Source organism: Mastigoproctus giganteus, chromosome 9 (genome assembly GCF_048544385.1).
Source record: "Mastigoproctus giganteus isolate SK-2022 chromosome 9, ASM4854438v1, whole genome shotgun sequence".
In the NCBI taxonomy this organism is placed as follows: Eukaryota; Metazoa; Arthropoda; class Arachnida; order Uropygi; family Thelyphonidae; genus Mastigoproctus; species Mastigoproctus giganteus.
The window spans coordinates 121,318,010-121,345,744 of NC_143583.1; the positions used below are offsets into that span (position 1 = coordinate 121,318,010).

Here is a 27,735-nt window from a genome sequence, read left to right on the forward strand (position 1 = left end):
AATCAATTAACCGTCAACTCTTAAACTACCCAGAAACCTTCCGTCTGATCAACGATCGCCAGTATGGATTCTGGCAGTGTCGATCCACTGGTGATATTCTGGCTTATGTTACCCATTTATGGACAAATTCAATGGAAAAGTTTGGTGAAACACAAGTAGTTGCTCTTGACATGTCAAAAGCTTTCGATTGTGTTTGGCATAAAGGTTTTCTAAACAAGCTTCCATCTTATGGTCTGCCAACTGTTTTTTGTAATTGGTTATCCAGTTTTCTCTCTGATCGCTCACTGAGGGTGATGATAGATGCCACTCTGTCTTCTAACTAATGCTGGTGTCCCCCAAGGTTCAGTTCTTTCCCCCACTCTTTTCCTCTTGTATATTAATGACCTTCTTCCATTGACTGGAAATCCTTCCATAGTTTTGCCAATGATAGCACATTGCATTCCACTTTCCATTTTGAGAAATATTGCCCTGCTCAATCAGCTTCAACTTCTCGAAAATCTGCTACCAATTCCTTAAATGCCGATCTCCAGGTAATTCTCCAGTGGGTCAAAGACAGCTTAGTTGATTTCAATCCTTGTAAAACTCAGTCTTGTCTTTTATCTCGCAAAAAGGATTCTTCTGCTCCTATGCTTATCTTTGGTGACACTCCGATTTCTAGGCAAAATGATATATCTCTTTTGGGGGATTACCGTGATTTCTAATCTCTCTTGGCACAAGCACATTACAAATATTGCTTCCTCTGCATCTAAAAAACTTGGTTTTCTCTTTCTCTCTTGGCGTTACTTTTCTTCGAAACAGCTGTTCACTCTGTACAAATCGCAAATCCGCCCTACCATGGAATATTGTTCCCACATCTGGGGTGATGCTCCCAAAACCTCTCTCAGGCTTCTTGATTCCATTCAGAAGAGGGCAGTTAGGTTAGTTAATGATTCATCTCTAACAGAGTCACTCCACTCGCTGTCTCATAAACGTACTGTTTCTGCTGCATGCTTCTTCTACAGATATTTCCATGGGCATTGTTCTTCTGAATTGGCTTCTATAATTCCCACTCTCTCTTTCAAAACAGTCCGAACACGTGCTGCCACCAGCCAACATCCATTTACTGTCCAACTTCAAACTCACAAAGCAACTTTTCACCTTCCTCGTTTATTCATTCAACTGCCGTTTTCTGGAACAACCTTCCTTCATACGTATTTTCTGAAAATTACAGTCTACAGAAGTTCAAGTCCAATGTCAACAAATATCTTCTTTCATCTTCTCAACTTCCAACCCAAGCACGGTACTAAGTACTATAGGTTCTAATACCTCTTGTGTTTGGGGTTCACTTGAAAAAAAAAAGTAGAACCTTTTATGAAAACACCAAACACAAAAGCTGTTAGAGCCTGTAAGTACTATTGTGATAAGGGGTAAAGGCTGAGAAGAGAGAGAGGATAGTAATAGCAATACAGTCCAAGGAAGTCAGAGGCTTTTGCTGCACTGGCAAAACAAAAAAAAAAAAAAAAAAAAAAAGTGGTGTAGGGAAGAAAATACAAATTATTTGCTTCCCTCCTCACATTGGCAACTATTCAGTTGATCTTCGAATTTATTCCAACTGTCAGCCTCAACTACTCATGAAGGCAACCCGTTCCAGCAGCCAACAACTTGCTGGCTAAAAAACTTCCTGCAATCCATAACAGTGAAAATTTCGTCATTGTTCATTTTTCTAACCCCTCTCAGAGCCTTATAAACCTCAATCAGGTCACCTCTGAGATGCCTGATTGTCAAGCTATGTAGCTCACATAATTGGAGTCTTTCCTCATATTGTTGCCCATTTGCCGATCTCACCATGCAAGTTGCCCATCTTTGCACTTTTTCAAGAAGCTCAGTGTCTTTTTTCAGATGAAGTCTCCATACTTGAACACAGTATTCCAAATGTGGTCTTACAATTGCCTTATAGAGTGGGGGTGCCTCCATAGCCAGGTGGGCAGGAGCAGCAGTGCATAGCACACACTTCTTGATTAGACCGGGGTTCGAGCCTGTGACCACCAAATACGGAGGATGCAGAAAGGTCAAGGAATGACCACTGCATATCCCCGGAGCAATATGGCCTTAGTTGCTAATGCTCCTAAAAAAAAAAAACCAAAAAATAACTTATAGAGTGGGACTATGACCTCCATATGTCTACAAGATAATGTTCAATAAATCATCAATAGAATACCATAAACTTTCCTGGCTGCCTATTTACACTGCTCAGAAAACTTCATATCTGCCTGTATTATAACTTTCAGGTCCCTTTCTTCCTCTACTATTTTTAATTCAATGCTACCAAGTGTGTACTTTATTTCCCAAGCTATTACCCAAATGTAAGACCTTGCATTTAGCAGCATTAAAACATAGCTGCCACTTTTAGGACCATTCTTGTAGCCCGTTGAAGTCATCCTGAAGGAGCACCACTTGCTACTGATTATTAACTGCTCTACCATTTTTTACCTAACTGCAAATTTTGACATCAAGCCTTCTATCCCACCATTTATGAAAATCGGAAACAACAGTGTTGCAAGAACCAATCCTTGGGGGAACTCCACTTTTGACTTTACACCAATCTGAAGAACATCTATTAATCACAACTATCTGCCTTCTGCCCTATAGCCACTCAGCAATCCATCTTAGAATTTTTTCAGTGATTCCAACATGTTCCAGCTTATACAGTAATCTCTCACAACGGACTTAATCAAATGCTTTGCTAATATCCAAATGAACTATGTTGAAATTGTTCCCTACATCCAGCTCATGAGTAATTGTCAAAATAGTGTACTAAGTTAGTTAAACATGATTTTTCTTTAACAAAACCATGTTGTGTGTTATTCAGAATGCCATATCTGTTTAAACATCCCTGGATTATGCTCTTAATCATTGCTTCTAGAGTTGAGATTTTCAGAGTCAGTAGTTTTTACAAGACAGGTACTGCTGAGAGTGAAAAAGAAAACCCAGGTTTTTTTTTTTATACAGAGAAAGCAATACTTGTGATATACCTACACCAAGAGATATTAAAAGTCAGGGTCCGCAATAAAGATATGCGATCACATCTAGAGTTCTGAGTGTCATTGAAGATGAGCATAGGAGCAGTACACTTTTTTTGTGAGAAATAACTGAGTTTTCTCTGCCCCATTGAAGCATTACCTGGAGTAACCTGCTGGATTTTAAAACAATTTAAAGAATTGGTAATGTATATTTGAGAAGTTAAAGCTGTGAAGCTAAAGCTGAGGGTAGTAAGATTTCTCAAACTGGAAGAGGAATGTAGTATGTTGTCATGTACAGAACTGTGGGCAAAATTTCCAGTCAGTGGAAGGTTATTAATATACAATAAGAAAGTAGTGTGAGAAAGAACTTAACCTAGGTGGAACACTAGCATTAGTAGAGATGTTAGGAGACAGAGAGCTGGCTACCATCATGCTAGATACCTATATGCAAAATACTGTTAGCAATCCATAATATTTGAGTTTTTTTAGATGACCTTAATGCCAAGCATGATAAAAAGCCTGGGAAATGTCAAGAACAACTTCATGGTTTCACCAAAATTTCCATCAGATTTGTCCGGTAGTCAGTAATATAAGCTAACATATTACCTGTGGATCGACTGATGGAATTCATGTTGGCAATCATTGATAAGATGAAGGGTTTCAAGGTAATCTGTGCTGGTGGTTAATGTATTTCTCCATTATTTTGGAAAGGGTAGAGATAATTACAGTTGGACATTAATTTTAAGGAAGAGATTTGTCACTCTCTTCAGAATGCCGACCGGGCTAGCCGGGTGGGTAAAGTGCCTGCCTGGCAACCCAAAGGTCGTGGGTTTGAATCCCGTCTCGGGCTTGGATCAAAGTACTGCAAAAACCTTGGGAGGTGCATTATGGCCACAGAAGCCGATATGCTAACAACTACCAATCTCTTCAGAACTGGATGGATATGAGCAAATTTTGAAGTGGAAGGAAAAACGCCAGTGAAATAAAAAAGTGAAAAGGCAACACGGAGCAGACACAGGAATTGAGAAGATATGGAGAATGTCATCAGGACCTGGAGGTATAAGATTGTTTGGAATTCTTCTGAAATCCTTTTGTTTGAACACCATAGGGGCATTGAGTGGAGTATAGTTGGTGTGGTGGGAGGAGGTTTACCAAGATCATTGATGCAAGGGTTAGAATAAAAGTAGGATGCTAGTTAGTTGGCTTTATCTTTAGCTGAGGATGCAATAGAACCATCAGGTTGTAACTGAGGTGGGAGTATAGATGTATAGGTTTATCAAGAGACCAGAATTCTCAACTACTATTTGGACAAAAAGCAAGTTTTCTACTCTTAGCCTAGTTAAAATCAAGTTTGGATTTATTAATAACTGTTTAGTTTTCATGGGCTGCAAAGTTGCAAATTTTGATGGAATCCAATTCCAAAATGCTACATTCTTATTTTTGAAGCAGCCTTTATCTAAAACCAGGATTTTAGAATCAGATTTTAGGGTGGAACGATGTGGAATGAATGATTGTCATTCTTAAGAATAATTTCTTTGGCATGATCTGAGCAAATACTGGGATCAAAAGATTTTAAATAATACTTTTCCCAAGGAAAAGAGGAATAGAAATTGACACAGATCATTTTGCATTCTTGTAAAACCAAATGACATGAGTCTGAAAATGGTCATGAGAGAGAGAGAGAGAGAGAGAGAGAGAGAGAGAGAGAGAGAGACTTAGACTTAAAGTAGTGATTGTTGTGCCTAGAGAACTGTAATATTGACTAGAACAGTCTTTACACAACTGTTCTATTAATGCTACAGGCCAGAATGGCCACTGCTACATCATGCAGCAGCGTCATCTCGGTGTGAATGCTATGACCTCTGTATTGGTCTTTTGCAAACAGATCTGTAGAGAAAATACATATCCACTGTCTTGGTGTCATTCAGTTCTGTTAGCTTTCCCCTATCTTGAGAAAGACCTTTCCTCACCAAATAAATAGAGACCAGTCTTCCTTACCTGTTGCTTAGATAAGATTCTGGAAAAGGTGACACATAGGCTTGATGCGTAGATCTTAGAAACACAAAACGTCGAAAAGCCATACTGGGTGAACATCAGTATGGCTTTTAAAAGGATCACTCCACTCTAGATGGACATGGACATGTTAGGCACTTCCCTAAAAGGTGTCACCAGGACTGAAGTCCATATGTGCTAATTTCATCCACTGAAATTTATTACAACCCAAAGATTATTTATAAATTTTAAAAATATATATATAAATTAAAAAATACAATAAAAGGGGGTAAATACGATAAATATATAATAATATACATATCTATAAACAATATTTACATTTCATTCATATGGTAGAATTTATTTTATTTATTTCGTATGATGTGATCAATACATGAAGGAACCAGTTTTTTCTTGCTTCCTTTGTGTATCGTGGCTGGGATATCCAACCAACCGGTTGGTTCGGCACCATCGTGATATCCAGCCCGAGGTGGGAATTGAACCCGCGACCTTTGGGTTGCCAGGCAGGCACTTTACCTACCCGGCTAGCCCAGTTGGCATATGGTAGAATGAATTATATTTACAATAATTATTAAAATTTGAATAATTACGTAACAATCTAAACAATATTAAAATTTTGAATAAAACCAAAGAAGTGCATATCATGACCAGCAAAGAAGAGCCATGGCAGTTTAGCCTGAAGGAGATGAACAGTGCATAACACTCTAAAAACAATTTAAATAAACTTTTATCTAAAAAGAATTTTGGAAGAGAACCATCATTTAATTTAATTTAATAACCTAAAAGGTTATTTTTATAATGGAGTGCTATCCTTTCATCATTATCATATGTTCCATTATAAGAATCAGTTTTGAATGGCTTTGTTGATATTTTTCTAAAGAATATTTCTGGAGGTCACGACCATAAAACAATAAAAACAATTTGCACTTTCTGGTTTATTGTGCTTTTCTGTTAGTGCATCTAATTATAAACTGGTAGTAAACTCGATCTTATTGCATTTGAGATAATCCCGATAACTGGAAATGTTTATGATGAAATGTGTTCCCCTTCACTGAAATCTTCAATCATAGAAGAAACAAATAAATTTTCAGAATCTTCTCTTCATTCCTATTTGCTTATTACAGTGATGAAGGGAAAGTGACCAACAGAAAGTGCAAGTGGTGGCAGTGCTAGGAAACTAAACAAAATTGATTTAGAAATGAAGATGAAAATGAGTAAGAAGCAAAACAGTTTTTCATCTATTTGCATGGGAATTAAGTCTCGCTGCTTCAACAGTGAATTCTATTTCAGAGGAGAATGCACATAAAAGAACATGTTAAAGGACCAACGTATTTATGATCAACAGTGATCACAAAACAGTGTTCAGGTGCTATATTGAAGATGGAAAATCTGTTAATAATATGGATGGAAAATCAGATTCAGAAGCGAGCGCCCCTGAGTCTAATGGCCATTCAAGCAAAAGCAACAAGTATTTATGGAGATATTAAGGATAAATATGGCGAACCCCAAATCAAGTTCATGGCAAGCAATGGGTGGTTTCATAGGTTCAAGCATCATGCTGGTTTCCACGTTAAAGTATTCATGCAGTGAAGTTGCCAGTGCCGATTCTGCAGCAGCATGATGAGAAATTTTGTGATGTGTTCGAAAAAGCCCCTTCTAAATTTCCGCAGCTTTCACCCTCTGCAGCAGCGTACTTATCAGCTGGAGATGTTGATTCTGGAAACGATGCTTGAAAGGTAAAACTTTCTGACATTATGCCTGTCCCCTCTCTTTTTTTTGTAATTTTGAAATTTTTGTAATTGCACACTTTGTAATTTTTCCTATGCATGAGACAAAAAACAAAAACGAAATAAATAATTCTATTTACATGTTCGTCGAACATTTCTTTTTTGCTTCAATGAAATTTAGTGAGCATAGCTGAGTACTGCATAAGCCTTTAGGGAAATTCCGACTTTCGTAATTTCGACTTGCGCAAAGTTCCGCGGAATGCAACCCTTACGTAAGTTGGGGAGTGATTGTATTGCTTCTTCTGCATAAAAAAAAAAACTGGGTTTTCTCTTTTGCTCTTTTCATTACTTTTCTTCCAAATGGCTATTGGAAGAAAAGGAAGAAGAGGACAGTTAGGTTAATTAATGACTCATTTCTAACAGAGTCTCCACTCTCTATCTCATAGATGTACTGTTTCTGTTGCATGCCTTTTCTATAGATACTTGGGCACTGTTCTGAATTGGCTTCTATGAATCCATGGGCACTGTTCTGAATTGGCTTCTATAATTCCCACTGTCTTTTCCAAAGCAGTCTGAACATGTGCCGCAACCATTCAACATCCTTTTGCTATCCAACTTCAAATTCACAAAACCTTTTTCGTTTATTCATTCAACTTCTGTGTTCTGGAACAACCTTCCTTCATACATATTTCCTGAAAATTACAATCTACAAGTCTAATGTCAATAAATATCTTCTTTCATCTTCTCAGCTTTCGACCCATGCATGGTATTAAGTACTATAGGTTCTAATATCTCTTGTTTGGGGTTTTCATTAAAAAAAAAAAAGTAGTAAAGTATTTAATTAGTTTATTGGTATGATTAGAAGAATTAGACCTAATAATCTCAATAGCTAAATAAATTCACTAATTTATTTAGTTATTGGGATTTCTGTGTTTATTTCTGTCTTTGGGTGTATTTTGGGTTCTATAAAATTATGCACAAAGAGAAGTGAACACAAGTTGATACTATATTATATGAACTCACTTTATAGCTAATTTTTTTTTGATTGAATAAGTTAAAATAATTCAATTAAAAAAAACAAATTTAGCTATAAATGGAATTCATATAATGTGTATCAACCTGTCTTTGTGCCTAATTTTATGGAATCCAAAATCCAGCTCTGAAGACAAGTTTCAATTAAAACATAGCCAGTTCATTTAGCTGTTGGGACTGTTTGGGTGTACTTCCTTAAATGTATCCTTTTCATTTAAAATAAACTAATTAAATATTTCACAAGGTAAAGCCTTTTTTATTATTATTAAACTTTCTTTTGCAACACAGATTTCATTAATTGGCAGTGCATCATCATTTTCAGATTTGAAATTTTTTTGTGGACAAATTTCCAGACTTCTTGTGGTCATTAATGTTAAAGAAATAGATGAAGCAATAGGTGTTTTGCAGCATCAGTTCTGTCAGTTTTCAAGAACCTACCAGATGCTATTATGAAAAGAAAGAAGTGATGTATAGTTGCCCTTAGTTGCAAAACTGACAAATGCACAAAGAATCTTTAAATATGACAGTTTATCCCAAGTATGAGAAAATAGTAAGCCAGCTGGGAGGGTTTATAAAAACTTTGATTCAACATTTCTGAATAAGGCAAAGTTTCCAATAGCATCTTTTTTGAAGCAAACAAAGTCAGTTGATGTCTAATGGAAATTCCAAGTAGAATTCCACAGAATGAAGAATCTTGGGTAAGTTGATGTTTGATAGCATGCTGTATTGGTAAACAGTATTATGCATAAATTTTAATATAAAATGTGTATGCTGTCAGTTAAATTTAATTTCCTGTGCTGTGCAGACTTAAAAAAAAAAAAAAAAACTCTACATTTTCTGAAATCCCCCCCCCCCCTGTGAAGAATCGCTGAATTTTTGCAAAAAATTTATTTTCTTCCTACTTACAATTTCCTGATCTCCAGCTTTTTGAAAGTCAAAATTTGGAAGCAGTGTGTGTTATGGTCAGTGCTACATATTGGTTCCTTTACCCAAAGATGAACAGTACCTTCTGATAATCACATTAAGTTTTAAAACACTATATTTCATGCAATAAGCAAGAAATTCAATATGCAACAACACTGTATTCCTTGCTTCAGTTGCATTAACAATTTTGGTAATAACATCATATTTACCCCTTGGTTGAATATAGTGAAACAGTTCTTGACTTTGGATGAGAGAGTTATATTTGAAGGGGGTTAGGCACATTCACATTTTGTTTTTTCAGTCCATCTTTCCTTCTGGACACCACTTGCCTACATCAATGAGAATCTGTATTTTGTATTCAAGGGTAGCATATGTAGCAAGAGTACCACAGTTGTCATTTTGACATCCCTAGTTTCATAAATTAAAATTATTTGTTAGTATAAATATTTTATTCAAATTATTATGAAGTTAATAAAAAAAATATATATTATTTTTACAGACTGTAGTGGAATCTGTGACTAGTGCTTTTGAGTACAGTGACCTGGAAATAGATGATGGAAGACCAGTTAGTCCTGACATGCTATTTGATAAGAATAAGGAATTCCTTTATGTCATGACAGATCGAAAGGTAAGTTTTGTTGTTTCTTTTAGAAAATCCCTGATTCTGTTTCACAGAAATATCATTGCTTATTCTGGTATTTGAGTATTAGATAGGTATTCACAGATATTCATTTTGCTTTTTTCTCCGATTTGAGTTACTTTGATGTTATGTGTATGTAGTAAAATAAAGAAGTGCTACTCAAGACATCAGTGGCAGATATTGTTGGGATATCAGTGACGTGGTGTCACACAGACATAAACAGTGCAGAATTGGAATTTGGAAAGTACAATGTGACAGGAAGGAAGGAAGGATTATGCTGTTAGTTAAGAAACACTTGAAATCTAAGGAAGTGCATCCAATTGATGTTGGTGGACAATGCAGTGTTGAGTCTGTTTGGTGTGATGTAAGTATTGGGAAAGGAAAAATGAGAGTAGGTGTGTGTTATAGGCCTGATGAGTATAATGAGCAGTTGTGCAGAGAAATAGAAAGGACCAGTAAATCAGAATGTCTTATAATGGGGGGATTTTAATTTTCCAGATATTGACTGGAACTTGTGGATTGGTCGTTCGCACACTAGCAAGACTTTTGTGGATTTATTGGATGATTGTTTTCTACAGCAGCACGTTACAAAGGCAACCAGAGGGAGTAATACTCTTGATCTGATTATCAGCAGTGATTATTCATGCATTAAGAATTTGCAGTTAAAGGAACCACTGGGTGACAGTGATCACAATGTACTGATGTGGGAATTACTTAAAGATGTACTACCATCGAGGCTAAAGGGAAGGGCTATTGCTTTCGTAAAGGTGACTATAGGGGTCTCAGACAGGTTTTCAGTTCTGTACAGCGGAATCAACTGATGATGTTACCAATGTTGAATTTTAAATGGGAAGCCTTTGGGGACTCAATTTTGGAGGCTACTAGCCGTTTCATTCCAACTAAGAAATACTGTTCGAGGTTTAGGCCTAAATGGATGTCAGATGAACTAATGAGGTTTGTGGCAGAGAAGAAAAATGTATGGGATGCATATAAAGTATCAGGTGACACAGAAGCCTATGGCAGATATAAACTGGTCTGTAATCAAGTCACAAAAGAGAGGTTAAGCAGGAAAACACAGATTACAAGAAATCTTTGGCAAAGGATGCAAAGAAAAACAGCAGAGTTCTTTACTTGTGTAAACTCTAAAAGGAAAGGGACGAATCGGATTGGACCACTTAACGTAGATGGGTTGACTATTGATGATCATGCTCAGGTAGCTGATAAACTGAATGAGTATTTTGCATCCACACATTTTGCATTCACAAATGAGGAGTTATTCAATGAGGGGAGTGTGATAAGTTTATCAAACTCTAACAGGGAGCTAAGTGATTTTGTAATAACTGAGATCAAAGTGGATGAGAAATTGTTGAAGTTCAACATAAAAAAACAGGCACCTAGGGTGGATGGGATCTATCCAGTTATATTAAAGGAGGCAGCAAAGGAAGTAAGCAAACCCTTAGCCATAATTATGAGAGCTTCCTTGGACTCAGGGGAGGTCCCCATGGACTGTAGGTGTGCAAATGTATCACCAATTCACAGAGGGGATTCAAAAGGTGACACAAGTAACTATAGACCTGTAAGTTTAACTTGTGTTCCGGGGAAAATAATGGAATCACTGGTTAAAGAAGCATTGCAGGATCATCTGGTCTGTACTTGTTAACAGGAGTGACTGCTTCTACAGGGATGGGATACACTTAAATAGAAAGGGTGCAAGAATATTTGCTGATGCTATCGAGGCAGTGTTAGGTGGTTCAGAAAACTGCTAGCTTGGGGGGGGGGGATACAAAGACTAATAGATTAAAAGTAGCCACTGGCAGAGGTGAAAGTGATTCTTGCACTGCTTCTATTGGAATGAGCAGCAGCCTGGAAAACAAGATGCAGGATATTTCAGAGACTGCTGGGAGTCATTGCGGTACAAGTAAACACATGGGTTGTGTTAGGGTAGCTAGGAATAGGAACAGGTGCATGTACACTTGCGTGTACACCAATGCTAAGAGTTTGGTAAATAAATTTGATGAATTTGAGGTATTGCTCAAAACATCAAAGGCAGATATTGTTGGGATATCAGAGATATAAGGAATGCAGAACTGGAATTTGGGGAGTACAATGTGTACAGAAAGGATAGGAAGGGAGGAGGGGGTTATGCTATTAGTTAAGAAACACAAAATCCAAGGAAGTGAAGCCAGTCGACATCGCTGGACAGTGCAGTGTCGAGTCAGTTTGGTGTGACATAAGCATATAGGATATAGGCCTAATGACTCTGATGAGTATAATAAGAAACTGTACAGGGAAATAGAGTGGGCCAGTAAATCAGAGAGTCTTATAATGGGGGGTTTTAATTTCCCAGATATTGATTGGAATTTGTGGGTTGGTCACTCACACACTAGCAAGGCTTTTATGGATTTATTGGATGATTGTTTTCTACATCAGCATGTTCGGGAGGCAACTAGAGGGAATAATACTCCTGTTGATCTGATTATCAGTAGTGATTCTTCATGCATTAAGAATCTGCAGATAAAGGCACCACTAGGTGGTAGTGATCACAGCGTGCTGAAGTGGGATTTACTCAAAGAGGTAACTACCATCATGGGTAAAGGGAAGGGTTTTTGCTTTCGTAAAGGTGACTATGATGGACTGAGACAGTATTTAAATTCAATACGGTGGGACCAACTGATGATGTTACCAACAGAAAATTCAAAATGGGAAGCATTCAAAGAACTTATCTTGGAAGCTACTAGGCTTCACATACCAACTAAGAAATATTGTTCAAGGTTTAGGCCTAAATGAATGCCAGATGAACTAATGAGACATAGGGCAGAGTAGAAAAATGCATGGGATACATATAAATTAATGAGTGACATTGAAGTCTATGATAGATATAAGCTGGTCTGTAACCAAGTCACAAAGGAGATTAGGCAGGAAAAGGCAGATTATGAGAAACCTTTGGCAAAGGATGCAAAGAAAAACAGAAAAGAGTTCTTTACCTATGTAATCTCTAGAAGGAAAGGGATGAATCAGATTGGTCCACTGGATATTGATGGTTCAACTATTGATGATCCTGCTCAGGTGGCTAACAATCTAAACGAGTATTTTGCATCTACATTCACACATGAGGAGTTATTCAGGAGGGGGAATGCCAGAGGTGAAGTAAACTCTGGCAGTGAGATAGATGATTTTGTAATAACTGGAGGAGAAATTGTTGAGGATAAATATAAAAAAGGCACCTGGGGTGAATGGAATCTATCCAGTTATATTAAAGGAAGCAGCAAAGGAAGTAAGCAAACCCTTAGCCATAATTATGAGAGCTTCTTTGGACTAAGGGGAGGTACCCATGGACTGGAGATGTGCAAGGTTGGCAGGGTTGTTAAGGACACTACTGACCCTATGCTGCTGCAACAGGATCTGCAAAGGTTGAGCAGATTGTCTGAGAGGTAGTAGTAGTAATAGTGGCATGTGATGCAAGAAAGCAAGTGTATGAGTTTATGCAGCATCAGCCAAAAAAAAAAAAAAAAAAAAATCACACCATTCCCTCCAAATGCCTGTCCAGTTCCTCCTTAAATTTATTTAACCTATCAATTTCCACAACAACAGGTGGAAGTTTATTCCAGCAATTAACCACCCGCTGGCTAAAGGCAAATTTCCGCACATCTATTCTACATCTCTATTTTCTTAATTTTAATTTATGCCTCCTTAGGTTCGTAATCTGAACAAGTGGAAGGATCCCATCAGAATGCAGCGTGCTCAAACCATTCAAGGCCTTATACACCTCAATCAGATCAATGCGCAGGTGCCTAGTCTCCAGCCACTGCAATTTGCAGAACTTAAGCCTCTCTTGGTAAGAGGATCCCTTCATTCCCCTCACCAATTTTGTTGCCCTTCTCTGTACACGGTCCAGTAAATCTACATCCTTCCTAAAATGAGGCCTCCAGACCTGTATGCAGTACTCAAGGCGTGGCCTGACCATTACCTTATACAGAGGTACAATCACCTCCTTTTCCCAGCTAGCAAAATTCCTATATATCATTGACAAAACCCCATGACCTGCCCTGGCAGCCTGTCTGCATTGCTCAGAAAACTTCATATCTGACTGCACAATTACTCCCAGGTCTTTTTCATTTTCTGCCACCTTAAGTGTAGTACCACATAGTTGGTACTTTTCTCTCGGGTTACTTCTGCCCATATGCAGTACTTTGCATTTGTCAAGGTTAAACTTCAGTTGCCAGTTCTTAGCCCATCTACCCAAATTATCTAGATCCTGTTGCAGTAGCACACTGCCATTACTGTCATTAACAACCCTGCCAACCTTTGTATCATCTGTAAACTTCAACACTAAGCCTGATATACCTTCATCACTATCATTGATAAATATACAAAACAACTGCTTCTATTAGAATGAGCAGAAGCCTGAAAAACAAGATGCATGGTAGCCATTGCGGTACAAGTAAACACATGGGTTGTGTTAGGGTAGCTAAGAATAGAAACAGGTGCAGGTATACTTGTGTGTACACCAATGCTAGGAGTTTAGTAAATAAATTTGATGAATTTGAGGTATTGCTCAAAACATCGAAGGCAGATATTGTTGGGATCGGAGTAGGAGAGTAGGAGTGTGCTATAGGCCTAATGACTGTGATGAGTATAATAAGGAACTGTACAGGGAAATAGAGTGGGCCAGTAAATCAGAGTGTCTTATAATGGGAGATTTTAATTTCCCAGATATTGACTGGAATTTGGGGGCTGGTTACTCACACACTAGCAGGGCTTTTGTGGATTTATTGGATGATTGTTTTCTACATCAGCATGTTCGGGAGGCAACTAGAGGGAGTAATACTCTTGATTTGATTATCAGCAGTGATTCTTCATGCGTTAAGAATCTGCAGATAAATGAACCACTAGGTGGCAGTGATCACAGTGTGCTGAAGTGGGATTTACTGAAAGAGGTAACTACCATTAGGGGTAAAGGGAAGGGTTATTGCTTCCGTAAAGGCGACTACGATGGACTGAGACAGTATTTAAATTCTATACAGTGGGACCAACTGATGATGTTACCAACAGCAAATTCAAAATGGGAAGCATTTAAAGAACTTATCTTGGAAGCTACTAGGCTTTACATAGAAAAACTAAGAAATATTGTTCAAGGTTTAGGCCAAAATGGATGTCAGATGAACTAAGGAGGCATATGGCAGAGAAGAAAAATGCATTGGATCATACAAATTAACACATGACACAGAAGCCTATGATAGATACAAGTTGATATGCAACCAAGTTACAAAGGAGGTTAGGCAGGCGAAGGCAGATTACGAGAAATCCTTGGCAAGGGATGCAAAGAAAAACAGCAAAGAGTTCTTTACTTATGTAAACTCTAGAAGGAAGGGGATGAATCAGATTGGTCCACTTGATATTGATGGGCCAAGTGTTGATGATCCTGCTCAGGTAGCTAACAAACTAAATGAATATTTTGCATCGACATTCACACATGAGGAGTTATTCAGCGAGGGGAATGCCAGAGGTATATTCAACTCTAGCAGTAAGCTACAGAATCTTGAAATAACTGGGAGTAAAGTGGAGGAGAAACTGTTGAAGATAAACACAAGAAAGGCACCCGGGGTGGATGGGATCTATCCAGTTATATTAAAGGAGGCAGCAAAGGAAGTAAGCAAACCCTTAGCCATAATTATGAGAGCTTCCTTGGACTCAGGGGAGGTACCCATAGACTGGAAATGTGCAAATGTGACCCCAATTCACAAAGGAGGATCAAAGGCTGACACAAGTAATTATAGACCTGTGAGCTTAACGTCTGTTCCAGGAAAATTAATGGAGGCACTGGTTAAAGAAGCACTGCAGGATCATTTAGACAAGACTTCAGTTATAGCTCAGACACAGCATGGTTTTGTTAAGGGGAAGTCTTGCCTGAACAACTTGATTGGATACTATGATGCAGTCACAAAAGAACTGGATGCAGGGAATAACTTTGATATTATATACTTGGATCTTAGAAAGGCTTTTGATACTGTTGCACATGGAAGATTGCTACACAAATTGGAGCAGTGTGACATTGGAGGCAAATTGCTGCTATGGATAAAGGGGTGGTTGAGGGGGAGAAGACAGAGAGTGGTAATCAATGGACACTGCTCATCGTGGGCTGATGTTATTAGTGGAGTCCCTCAGGGCTCAGTGTTGGGTCCATTGTTTTCTGTATTTATAAACGATATTGATGATGGTTTATCGGGCTTAATGTCCAAGTTTGCAGACGATACAAAGGTTGGCAGGGTTGTCAAGGACACTACTGACACTATGCTGCTGCAACAGGATCTGGAAAGGTTGAGCAGATGGGCTGAGAGGTGGCAAATGAAGTTTAACATTGACAAATGTAAAGTACTACACATGGGAAACAGCAACCCCAGAGCAACGTATCAACTCTGTGGTACTACACTGACAGTGGTAGAGAATGAAAGGGACTTGGGGGTGGTTGTGCAGGCAGATATGAAGTTCTCTGAGCAGTGCAGACGGGCTGCAAGAGTAGCTCATGGAGTATTGTCAATGATATACAGGAATTTTTCCAGCAGGGATAAGGAGGTGATTATTCCATTGTATAAGGCGATGGTCAGGCCACACCTAGAGTACTGTATACAGGTCTGGAGGCCTCATTTCAAGAAGGATGTAGAGCTGCTGGAACGGGTACTGAGAAGGGCAACAAGATTAGTGAATGGAACAAAGGGGTGCTCTTACGAAGAAAGGCTTAAGTTTTGCACATTACAGTGTCTGGAGACTAGGCACCAGCGAGGTGATCTGATAGAGGTGTATAAAGCCTTGAATGGTTTAAGCATGCTCAATGCTGATGGGATTCTTCCTCTAGCTCAGAAAAATCACCTGAGAGGGCATAAATTCAAATTGAGGAAAGACAGATGTAGGATAGACGTGCGGAAATTTGCCTTTAGCCAGCGGGTGGTTGGTTGGTGGAACAGACTTCCATCCCTTGTGGTGGAGGTTGATAGCCTAAATAAGTTTAAGGCTCAGCTGGACAGGTATTTTGAACGAACAGAGGGGTGAAGTGGAAGTGGGGTTTTTTTTTTTTTTTTTTTTTGGCTGATGCTGCATAAGCTTGCTTTCTTGCATCAAATGCCTCTGCTAATGCTAATGCTAACAGTGGATCAAACACCGAACCCTGTGGGACTCCACTAATAACGTTAGTCCACGAAGAGCAGCACCCATTGACCAGCACCATCCTCTGTCTTCTCCCACTTAACCATCCTTTTATCCATTGTAGCAACTTACCCTTAATACCATTCTGCTCCAATTTGTACAATAGCCTTCCATGTGCAACAGTGTCAAAAGCTTTCCTGAAATCCAAATATATGATATCAGAATTATTTTTTGCATCCAGTTCCTTTGTAACCACATCATAATAACCAATCAAATTTGTCAGACAAGACTTTCCCTTAACAAACCCATGCTGTGTCTGAATTATTGCTGCAGTCTTGTCTAGATGATCCTGCAATGCATCTTTAACCAGTGACTCCATTATTTTCTCCGGAACAGAAGTTAAACTGGTCTGTAATTACTCTTGTCACCCTTCGATCCCCCGTTGTGAATTAGGGATACACTAGCACATCTCCAGTCCATGGGAACCTCCCCTGAGTCCAAGGATTCTCTCAAGTTATGGCTTAGAGTTTGCTTAGTTGCTTTGCTGCCTCATTTAATATAACTGGATAGATCCCATCCATCCTAGGTGCTTTTCTTATGTTTAACTTCAACAATTTCTCCTCCACTTTGCTCTCAGTTATTTCAAAATCATTAAGTACCCTGCTACAGTTTGATAACCTTCTGCAATTTTCAAACCTTAATAATTCCTCACGTGTGAATGTAGATGCAAAATACTCATTCAGTTTGTTTGCTATCTGAGCAGAATCAACAGTCGAACCATTGATGTCAAGTGGACTAATCAGATTCATCCCCTTCCTTTTAGAGTTTATATAAGTAAAGAAATCCTTGCTGATTTTCTTAGAATCTTTTGCCAAGGATTTCTCGTAATCTGCCTTCGCCTGCCTTAACCTCCTTTGTGGCAAATGAAGTTTAACGTTGACAAATGTAAAGTACTACATATGGGAAACAGTAACCCCAGATCAACGTATCAACTCTGTGGTATTACACTGACAGTGGTAGAGAATGAAAAGGAACTGGAGATAATTGTGCAGGCAGATATGAAGTTCTCTGAGCGGTGCAGACAGGCTGCAAGAGTATATCATGGTGTCTTGTCAATGATATACAGGAATTTTTCTAGCAGGGATAAGGAGGTGATTATTTCCTTGTATAAGGCAATTGTCAGGCCACACCTTGAGTACTGTATACAGGTCTGGAGGCCTCACTTCAAGAAGGATGTAGAGCTGCTGGAACGAGTACAGAGAAGGGCAACAAAATTAGTGAATGGAACAAAAGGGTCGCTCTTACGAAGAAAGGCTTAAGTTTTGCAAATTACAGTGTCTGGAGACTAGGCACTACGAGGTGATATGATAGAGGTGTATAAAGCCTTGAATGGTTTAAGCATGCTCAATGCCAATGGGATTCTTCCTCTTGCTCAGAATAATCACTTGAGAGAGCATAAATTCAAATTGAGGAAAGACAGATGTAGGGTAGATGTGCAGAAATTTGCCTTTAGCCAGCGGGTAGTTGGTTGGTGGAACAGACTTCCATTCTTTTTTGTGGAAGTTGATAGCCTAAATAAATTTAAGACTCAGCTGGACAGGTATTTGGAACAAATGGAGGGGTGAAATCGGGGCTTGTTTTTTTTTTTTTTTTCCTTCTGATGCTGCATAAGCTTGCTTTCTTGTATCATATGCCTCTACTAATGCTAATCTAGAGAAGACTGCAGTAATAGTTAAGACACAGCATGGGTTTGTTAAAGTGAGGTCTTGTCTGACCAGTTTGCTTGGATATTATGATGTGGTCACAAAGGAATTGAATGCCAAAAATAATTTTGATATCATATGCTTGGATTTCAGGAAAGCTTTTGATTTGCACATGGAAGTCTGATGTAGAAATTGGAGAGATATGGCATTAAGATTAAGTTGCTACAATGGATAAAGGGATGGTTGATTGGGAGATGACAGAAAGTGGTAATCAGTGGACACTGCTCGTTGCGGACAAATGTTATTAGTGGAGTTCCTTAATGTTATTAATGATGTTGATGAAGGTATATCAAGTTTAATGTCCAAGTTTGCAGATGATACAAAGGTTGGAAGGGTTGTTAACGACAGTAAAGAAAGTATGCTACTACAACTGGATCTAGATAAGTTGGGCAAATGGGCTGAGAAGTGGCAACTGGAGTTTAACATTGACAAATGCAAAATACTGTATACGGGTAGCAACTGAAGATAGAAACATACCAACTGTGTGGTACTACATTCATGGAAATGGAAAGTGAAAAAGAAAAGGACCTGGGGGGTAATTATGCAGTCGATTATGAAGTTCGCTGAGCAGAAGGGCTGCCAGAGCAGGTCATGGAATCTTGTCAATGTAATATAGGATTTTGTCAGCAGGGACAGGGAGGTGATTATCCCATTGTATAAGGCAGTGGTCAGACAACACCTAGCATACTGTGTACAGGTGTGGAGGCCTCGTTTTAGGAAGGATTTAGAGTTTGTAGAACGAGTACAAAGAAGGGCAACAAGATTGGTGAGGGGAACAGAGGGGGGTGCTCTTACCGAGAAAGGCTTATGTTCTGCAAATTGCAGGGCCTGGAGAGTAGACACCTGCAAGGTGATCTGATTGAGGTGTGTAAGGCCTCGAATGGCTTGAGCAAGCTCAATGCTGATGGGATTCTTCCCCTTGCTCAGATTAGCATTAGTAGAGGCACACGATGGAAGAAAGCAAGCTTATGTAGCATCAGCCAAAAAAGAAAAGGAAACAAGCCCCGATTTCACCCCTCCATTTGTTCCAAATACCTGTCCAGCTGAGCCTTAAATTTATTTAGGCTATCAACTTCCACAACAAAAGATGGCAGTCCTTTCCACCAATGAACTACCCGCTGGCTATAAGCAAACTTCCACACATGCAACTGTCTTTCCTCAATTTGAATTTATGCCCTCTCAGGTGAATATGCTAAACAAGAGGAAGAAATCCATCTGCATTGAGTATGACAAACCATCCAAGGCTTTATACACCTCTATCAGATCATCTCGCAGGTGCCTTGTCTCCAAACACTGTAATCTGCAAAACTTAAGCCTTACTTTGTAAGAGCAACCCTTTCCATTCACTAATCTTTTTGCCTTTCTCTGTACTTGTTCCAACGGCTATACATCCTTCTTAAAATGAGGCCTCCAGACCTGTACACAGTGCTCAAGGTGTGGCTTGACCATTGCCTTATACAAGGGGATAATCACCTCCTTATCCCTCCTAGAAAAATTTCTGTATATCATTGACAAGACACCATGAGCTACTCTTGCAGACCGTCTGCACTTCTCAGAAAACTTCATATATGCCTGCACAATAACCCCCAGGTCCTTTTCATTCTCTACCACTGTCAGGGTAGTACCACAGAGTTGATACGTTACTCTGGGGTTATTGCTTTCCATATGTAGTACTTTATATTTGTCAATGTTAAACTTCATTTGCCACATCTCGGCACATCTGCTCAACTTTTCTAGATCCTGTTGGAGCAGCATACTGCCATTAATGTCATTAACGACTCTGCCAACCTTTGTATTGTCTGCAAACTTAGACATTAAGCCTGATATACCATAATCAGTATCATTTATAAATACAGAAAACAACAATGGACCCAACACTGAACCCTGAGGGACTCCACTAATAACATTAGTCCACAAAGAGCAGTGTCCATTGATTACCACTCTGTCTTCTCCCCCCTCAACCACCCCTTTATCCATAGCAGCAATTTGCCTCCAATGCCACACTGCTCCAATTTGTGCAGCAGTCTTCCATGTGCAGGAGTATCAAAAGACTTTCTAAAATCCAAATATATGATATCAGAATTATTCTTTGCATCCAGTTCCTTTCTGACCACACCATAGTATCCAAACAAATTGGTCAGACAAGATTTCCCATTAACTAACTCATGCTGTGTCCAAGCTATAACCGAGGAAAGTCTTGTCTAGATGATCCTGCAGTGCTTCTTTAACCAGTGCCTCCATTAATTTCCCTGGAACAGAAGTTAAACTGACAGGTCTATAATTACTTGTGTCGGCCTTTGATCCTCCTTTGTGAATTGGGGTCACATTTGCACATCTCCAGTCACTGGGTACCTTCCCTGAGTCCAAGGAGGCTCTCATAATTATGGGTAAGGATTTGCTTACTTCCTTTGCTGCTCCTTTAATATAACTGGATAGTTCCCATCCACCTCAGGTGCCTTTCTTATGTTTATCTTCAACAATTTCTCCTCCACTTTCCTCTGGGGTTATTACAAAATCATCTAGCTCACTGTCAGAGTTTAGTTCACCTCTGGCATACCACTCCCTGAATAACTCCTCATGTGTGAATGTAGATGCAACAATATTCATTTAATTTGTCAGCCACCTGAGCAGGATCATCTACAGTTGAACCATCGATATGCAGTGGACCAATCTGATTCATCCTCTTCCTTCTAGAGTTTACATAGGTAAAGAACTCTTTGCTGTTTTTCTTTGCATTCTTTGCCAAAATTTCTCATAATCTGCCTTTGTTTGTCTAACCTCTTTTGTGACTTGGTTACAGACCAGCTTATATCTATCATAGACTTCCACATCGCCCATTAATTTATATGTATCCCATGCATTTTTCTTCTCTGTCACATGTCTCATTCGTTCATCTGACATCCATTTAGGCCTAAACCTTGAACAATATTTCTTAGTTGGTATGTAAAGCCTAGTAGCTTCCAAGATTAATTCTTTGAATGCTTCCCATTTTGAATTTGCTGTCGGTAACATCATCAGTTTGTCCCACTGTATAGAATTTAAATACTGTCTCAGACCATCGTAGTCGCCTTTACGAAAGCAAAAACCCTTCCCTTTAACCCTGATGGTTATCTCTTTGAGTAAATCCCACTTCAGCACACTGTGAACCCTGCCACCTAGTGGTTCCTTTATCTGCAGATTCTTAATGCATGAAGAATCACTACTGATAATCAGATCAACAAGAGTATTACTCCCTCTAGTTGCCTCCCGAACATGCTGATGTAGAAAACAATTATCCAATAAATCCACAAAAGCCTTGCTAGTGTGTGAGTGAATAACCTACAAATTCCAGTCAATATTTGGGAAATTAAAATCCCCCCATTATAAGACTCTGATTTACTGGCCCACTCTATTTCCCTGTACTCTTTTTTTTATTATTCCCACCAGAGTCATTAGGCCTATAACACACTGCTACTCTCAATTTTGATCTCCCAATGCTTATGTCACACCAAATTTACTCGACATTGCACTGTCCAGCGATGTCAACTGGCTGTACCTCCTTGGATTTTGTGTTTCTTAACTAATAGCATAACCCCTCCTCCCTTCCTCTCCTGTCTATCCTTCCTGTACACATTGTACTGCCCAAATTCCACTTCTGCATTCCTTATATCTGTGTGACACGACATCTCTGATATCCCAACAATATCAGCCTTTGATGTTTTGACCAACACCTCAAATTCATCGAATTTATACCAAACTCCTACCATTGGCGTTCACGTAAGTGTACATGTACCTGTTCCTATTCTTAGTAAACCTGACTGGGCACAGATTCAAATTGAGGAAAGACAGTTGTAGAATAGATGTGCGGAAATTTGCCTTTAGCCAGTGGGTAGTTGATTGGTGGAACAGACTTCAATCTTTTGTTGTGGAAGTTGATAGCCTAAATAAATTTAAGGCTGAGCTGGACAGGCATTTGGAACGAGTGGAGGGAATGGGAGGGGTTTTTTTTTTTTTTTTTTTTCCCCGTTTGCTGATGCTAGATAAGCTTGCCTCTACTAATAGTAATGCTAATAACAACCCCAACCTTGATATGATTTGAGAAAGTTATGATTTAAACACAAGAAATGCAGGAAAACACAATGTGTGACATATGAAAATAAATGGATTTAGTTCAGCTTAACAAATTACAAAATCCTGATGGGATCAAAATGCTGATAAGGTCAGAATGAAACTATAACATATTGCAAATGCCTTATAACGGATTATAGTACTACCAGTTATGTTATTTTAATACAAAAAATTTTTTTTCACCAAAGTCCCCCCCCCACTTTAAAAAGAAACATTATGGCTAGAAATCGTTATTAGAAATCGGCTAGAAATTATTATTCTCACTAGTTTGCAAAAAATAACAATTCAGAAGAAAACTTCCCATGAAAGTATCCAGAAAAGGTATACAACATAAACTAAATGTCTATGAAACAGAGTGGAGAGACTTTGTTATTTGTTTGTTTGTTATTTGGTTTTTTTTTTTTTTTTTAGGATCATTAGCAACTAAGGCCATATTGCTCCGGGGATATACGGTGGTCATTCCCTGACCTTTCTGCATCCTCTGTATTTGGTGGTGACCGGCTTGAACCCTAGTCTAATCAAGAAGCGTGGTCTACTCACTGCTGCTCCTTCCCACCTGGCTACGGAGGCGCCCCGAGAGACTTTGTAAGAGATGGGTTAATAATTAAACTTACTGCCTTTTTTGGGTAGAGTATTTCCATTCAGCTATAGAGAAATTTTAGTGATGCCATTCCAGATGTGCGAACAATATTCTGCAATAGGGTAGATTTGAGATCTGTACGGAGTGAGTAGTTGTTTAGAAGAAAAGTAATACTGAGAGCAAAAAAAGAAAACTCAGTTTTTTTTGATGTAGAGGTAGAAATATTTGTGATTTTCTTATGACAAGAGAGATTAGAAGTTAGACTAATCCCTAATAGAGATATGTGATCTTGTCTAGAAATCTGAGTGTCCCTGAAGATAAGCATAGGAGCAGTGGACTTTTTTTTGTGAGATATAAGGACTGAGTTTCTATCACCTGGAGATCAGCATTTAAAGAATTTATGGTGAATATTTGAGAAGTTGAGGCTGTTTGTGCAGTGCAAGGGTTCTCAAACTGGAAGGTGGAATGTAGATTGCTGTCATCACCAAAATTCGATAGGATTTCCATTCAGTGGAAGAAGGTCATTAATTATATAAGAGGAAAAGAGTGGGAGGTAGAACTAACCTTTGGTGAAAACCAGCATTAGTGAGAACTGAGAGGTTACAGAGCTAGCTATCTACTATCACTCGCAGTGAACAATAAGGGAAAACTAGATACATAATTGCAAAAAAAAGTTGTTAGTCCATAAGATAGATTCTAATTTAGAAGATATTTATTCTAAACATGATCAAAAGTTTTATAAATATCAAGAGTAACTGCTGGAGTTATACCAACCGTTTCCAACAAATTTGTCCAAAGGTGACTGACATAAGTCAATATATCATCAGTATATTGGCACTAACAGAATCCATATTGGTGATCATTGATCAGATGGAAGGTTTATAAATAGTTTATGAGATGGCAGCTGATAATGATTTCTTCATTACTTTGAAAAGAGTAGAAATAAGTGAAGTTGGACAGTAATTTGGATTGGAAGGATTTGTCAACTTTTTCAGGAACTCGCTGGATATGAGCAAATTTTTAAGCAGAAGGAAAAATACCAGCAGAATAGAAAAATGTAAAAGGGGCAACACTGAACAGGAGCAAGGTCTGGTGTTCAATTTTGGAGAAATTAGCAGAGAATTGCCAACAGAACAGGAGATTTGTTAGTATTAGGATTGTTCAGAATTCTTCCATGATCCTTCTGTTAGAAGACCAGAGGTATCATTAAATGAAGTGTATTAGGTATGGTAGTAGGTGGTTTAGGAGAAAAGCAAGATGATGTTTATGTCAGCTTTATCTTTAGCTGATTATGCAGCAAATCTACCAGATTGTAAGAGGGTGGACACAAGTTGCAGCCAGCAGCTTTGGTAAGAGAACAGAATGCTCAAATAACATATGGACAAGAAGTAATAAGGTTGCCATAGCAAAGTGGTCTGGCATGAAGGTGCATAAATATGTGTGCATTGAGTGACTGCCCATTACTGCTGAATATTGCTTTCTTGCATCTTATGCCTCTGCATTAGCATAGGCATAAGATGCAAGAAAGCAAGTGTATACAGCATCAACCAAAAAAAAAAAAAAAATTCACCCATCCATTTGCTCTAAATGTTTGTCCTTGAATTTATTTAAGCTTAAGCTATCAACTTTCACAACAACAGATGGAAGCTTGTTCCAACAATCAAACCGCCACTAGCTAAAGGCAAATCTCTGAAAATCCTGTTCAACTATTTATGCCTCCTTAAGTGTATAATCTGGATAATAGGAAGAATCCTATCAGCATTGAGCTTGCTCAAACCATTCAAGGCCTTACACACCTCAATCAAATTACCTCCCAGGTGCCTAGTCTCCAGATGCTGCAGTTTGTAGAACTTGAGCCATTCTTGATAAGAGCAACCCTTTGTTCCCATCACCAATCTCGTTGCCCTTTTCTGGTGTTCAATTTTGTACAGCAGCTCTATATCCTTCCTAAAATGAGACATCCAGGCCTGTATACAGTACACAAGGTGTGGCCTGACCATTGCCTTATACAATGAGATAATTACTTCTCTATCCCTTTTTTTTTTTTTTTTTTTATGTGAACCCCAAACACGAGAGGTATTAGAACCTATAGTACTTAGTACCGTGCTTGGGTGGGATGTTGAGAAGACGAAAGAAGATATTTGTTGACATTGGACTTGAACTTCTGTAGATTGTAATTTTCAGGAAATACATATGAAGGAAGGTTGTTCCAGAAAACGGCAGCTGAATGAATAAATGAGGAAGATGAAAAGTTGGTTCTGTGGGTTTGAAGTTGGACAGTAAATGGATGTTGGCTGGTGGCGGCACGTGTTTGGACTGTTTTGAAAGAGAGAGCGGGAATTGTAGAAGCTAATTCAGAAGAACAGTGCCCATGGAAGTATCTGTAGAAGAGGCATGCAGCAGAAACAGTGTGTCTATGAGACAGCGAGTGGAGAGACTCTGTTAGAGATGAACCATTAATTAACCTAACTGCCCTCTTCTGAATGGAATCAAGAAGCCTGAGAGAGGTTTTGGGGGCACCACCCCAGATGTGGGAACAATATTCCATGGCAGGGCGGATTTGCGATTTATACAGAGTGAGCAGCTGTTTGGAAGAAGAGTAACGCCGAGAGCGAAAGAGAAAACCAAGTTTTTTAGATGCAGAGGAAGCAATATTGGTAATGTGCTTGTGCCAAGAGAGATTAGAAGTCAGGGTAATCCCCAAAAGAGATATATCCTTTTGCCTAGAAATTGGAGTGTCACTAAAGATAAGCATAGGAGCAGAAGAATCCTTTTTGCGAGATATAAGACAAGACTGAGTTTTAGAAGGGTTGAAATCAACTAAGTTGTCTTTGCCCCACTGGAGAATTACCTGAAGATTGGCATTTAAGGAATTGGGAGCAGATTTTCGAGAAGTTGAAGCTGATTGAGCAGGACAAGGTTTCTCAAAATGGAAAGTTGAATGCAATGTGCTATCATCGGCAAAACTATGGATAGGATTTCCAGTCAATGGAAGAAGGTCATTGATATACAAGAGGAAAAGAGTGGGGGAAAGAACTGAACCTTGGGGGACACCGGCATTAGTGGAGAAGTTAGAAGACAGAGAGCCATCAACCATCACCCTCAGTGAGCGATCAGAGAGAAAACTGGATAACCAATTACTAAAAACAGTTGGCAAACCATAAGATGGAAGCTTGTTTAGAAGACCTTTATGCCAAACACGATCAAAAGCCTTTGACATGTCAAGAGCAACTACTTGTGTTTCACCGAACCTTTCCATTGAATTAGTCCATAAATGGGTAACATAAGCCAGAATATCACCAGTGGATCGACACTGACAGAATCCATACTGGTGATCGTTGATCAGACGGAAGGTTTCAACGTAGTTTAAGAGTTGGCGGTTAATTGATTTCTCCATTACTTTAGAAAGAGTAGAAGTAATTGCAATGGGACGATAATTGGATGGGAGGGATTTTTCACCCTTTTTAGGAACTGGCTGGATATGAGCAAATTTCCAGGCAGAAGGAAAAACACCTTTAGAATAAGAAAGTGAAAAAAGGCGGCAAAGAATAGGAGTAAGTTCAGGAGCACAGGTTTTGAGAACAAGTGGAGAAATACCATCAGGACCTGGAGCTTTCTTAGCATCGAGATTCATCAATATCCTTCTGATATCCTTTTGACGGAAGACCACAGGAGGCATTGAATGGAGTGTGTTGGGAATGGTGGGAGGTGTTTTACCAAGATCATTAATACATGAGCTGGAAGAAAAATGGGATGCTAGCAGGTCAGCTTTATCCTTGGCTGAAGTGACAACAGAACCATCTGGTTTGGACAGAGGTGGGAGCAGAGATGGGCAAAAGTTGCGGCCAATAGCTTTGGCAAGAGACCAGAATGCTCGGCTACCATTAGGGCAAGAAGCAAGTTTTCTACTCTTAGCCTGTTCAAACTCTAGTTTGGACTGATTAATAACTGCTTTACAATTGTTGCGAGCTTTGGTGTAGGAAGAAAATGAAACTGAAGAATTAGAAACAAGCCAATTACGATATGCAACATTTTTTTTCTTGGACAGCCTTAGCACATTTATTGGAAAACCAAGGTTTAGATAAAGGACGAGATTTTAAAGTGGAGTGTGGGATAAAGGATTCCATTCCTGCAAGAATAATTTCACTGACACGATCTGAGCAAACGACATCAGAACTTTTGAAACAGTAATCGGACCAAGGAAAAGATGAAAAGAAGTCTCGCAGGTCATCCCATTTTGCATTCTTGTAATGCCAAACAACACGAGGTTTGAAATAGCCATGAGATAAAGGTTCCATTGGAGAAGAGACAATCACCAAGTTGTGATCTGAAGTGCCTAAAGGAGCTCTCACTTCGACCGTCTACTTAGAAGGGTTGTTTGTGAGAAAAAGATCAAGCGTATTGGCTGTATGATTAGGATTGTCCGGTATTCTTGTAGGTAAATGAACAATCTGTGCTAGGTCATTAGTAATTGCAAAAGCCTCAGCATCTCGACCTGCTGGGTCGGTGTGACTAGAAAACGGAAGCCAGCTGGGGTTGTGAACATTAAAATCACCAAGGAAAATTACCTCACTGTTAGGAGAGTTGGACTGGAGAAAGTCAAGTTGCAACGAGAGGAAGTCAAAGAACTCCAAGTGATTAGTCGAGTTGGGAGAACGGTAGAGACAACAGATGAATTTGACACAATGAGGTAGAGAGATTTTAAGCCAGAGAAGATCAAAGAGAGGAGATTCCAAATTGCCAAGTCTCTGACAGGGAATATCGGAACGGATATATGCACAAGTACCACCTTTGAGGCGAAAGGAATCAT

The 27,735-nt window shown here is 39.0% G+C and overlaps 1 protein-coding gene across 2 annotated transcripts in view; it reads left to right on the plus strand.

The window, feature by feature from the left end:
• LOC150080687 (plexin-A2-like) overlaps positions 1 to 27,735 on the plus strand; it is a 1,379,917-nt gene that overhangs the window by 596,964 nt on the left and 755,218 nt on the right. For both annotated transcript variants that reach the window (XM_090381876.1, XM_090381877.1), the window contains one exon: positions 9,195 to 9,323. In XM_090381876.1, coding sequence (XP_090238002.1) covers positions 9,195 to 9,323 — 129 coding nt within the window. The remainder of the gene's footprint in view (positions 1 to 9,194; positions 9,324 to 27,735) is intronic.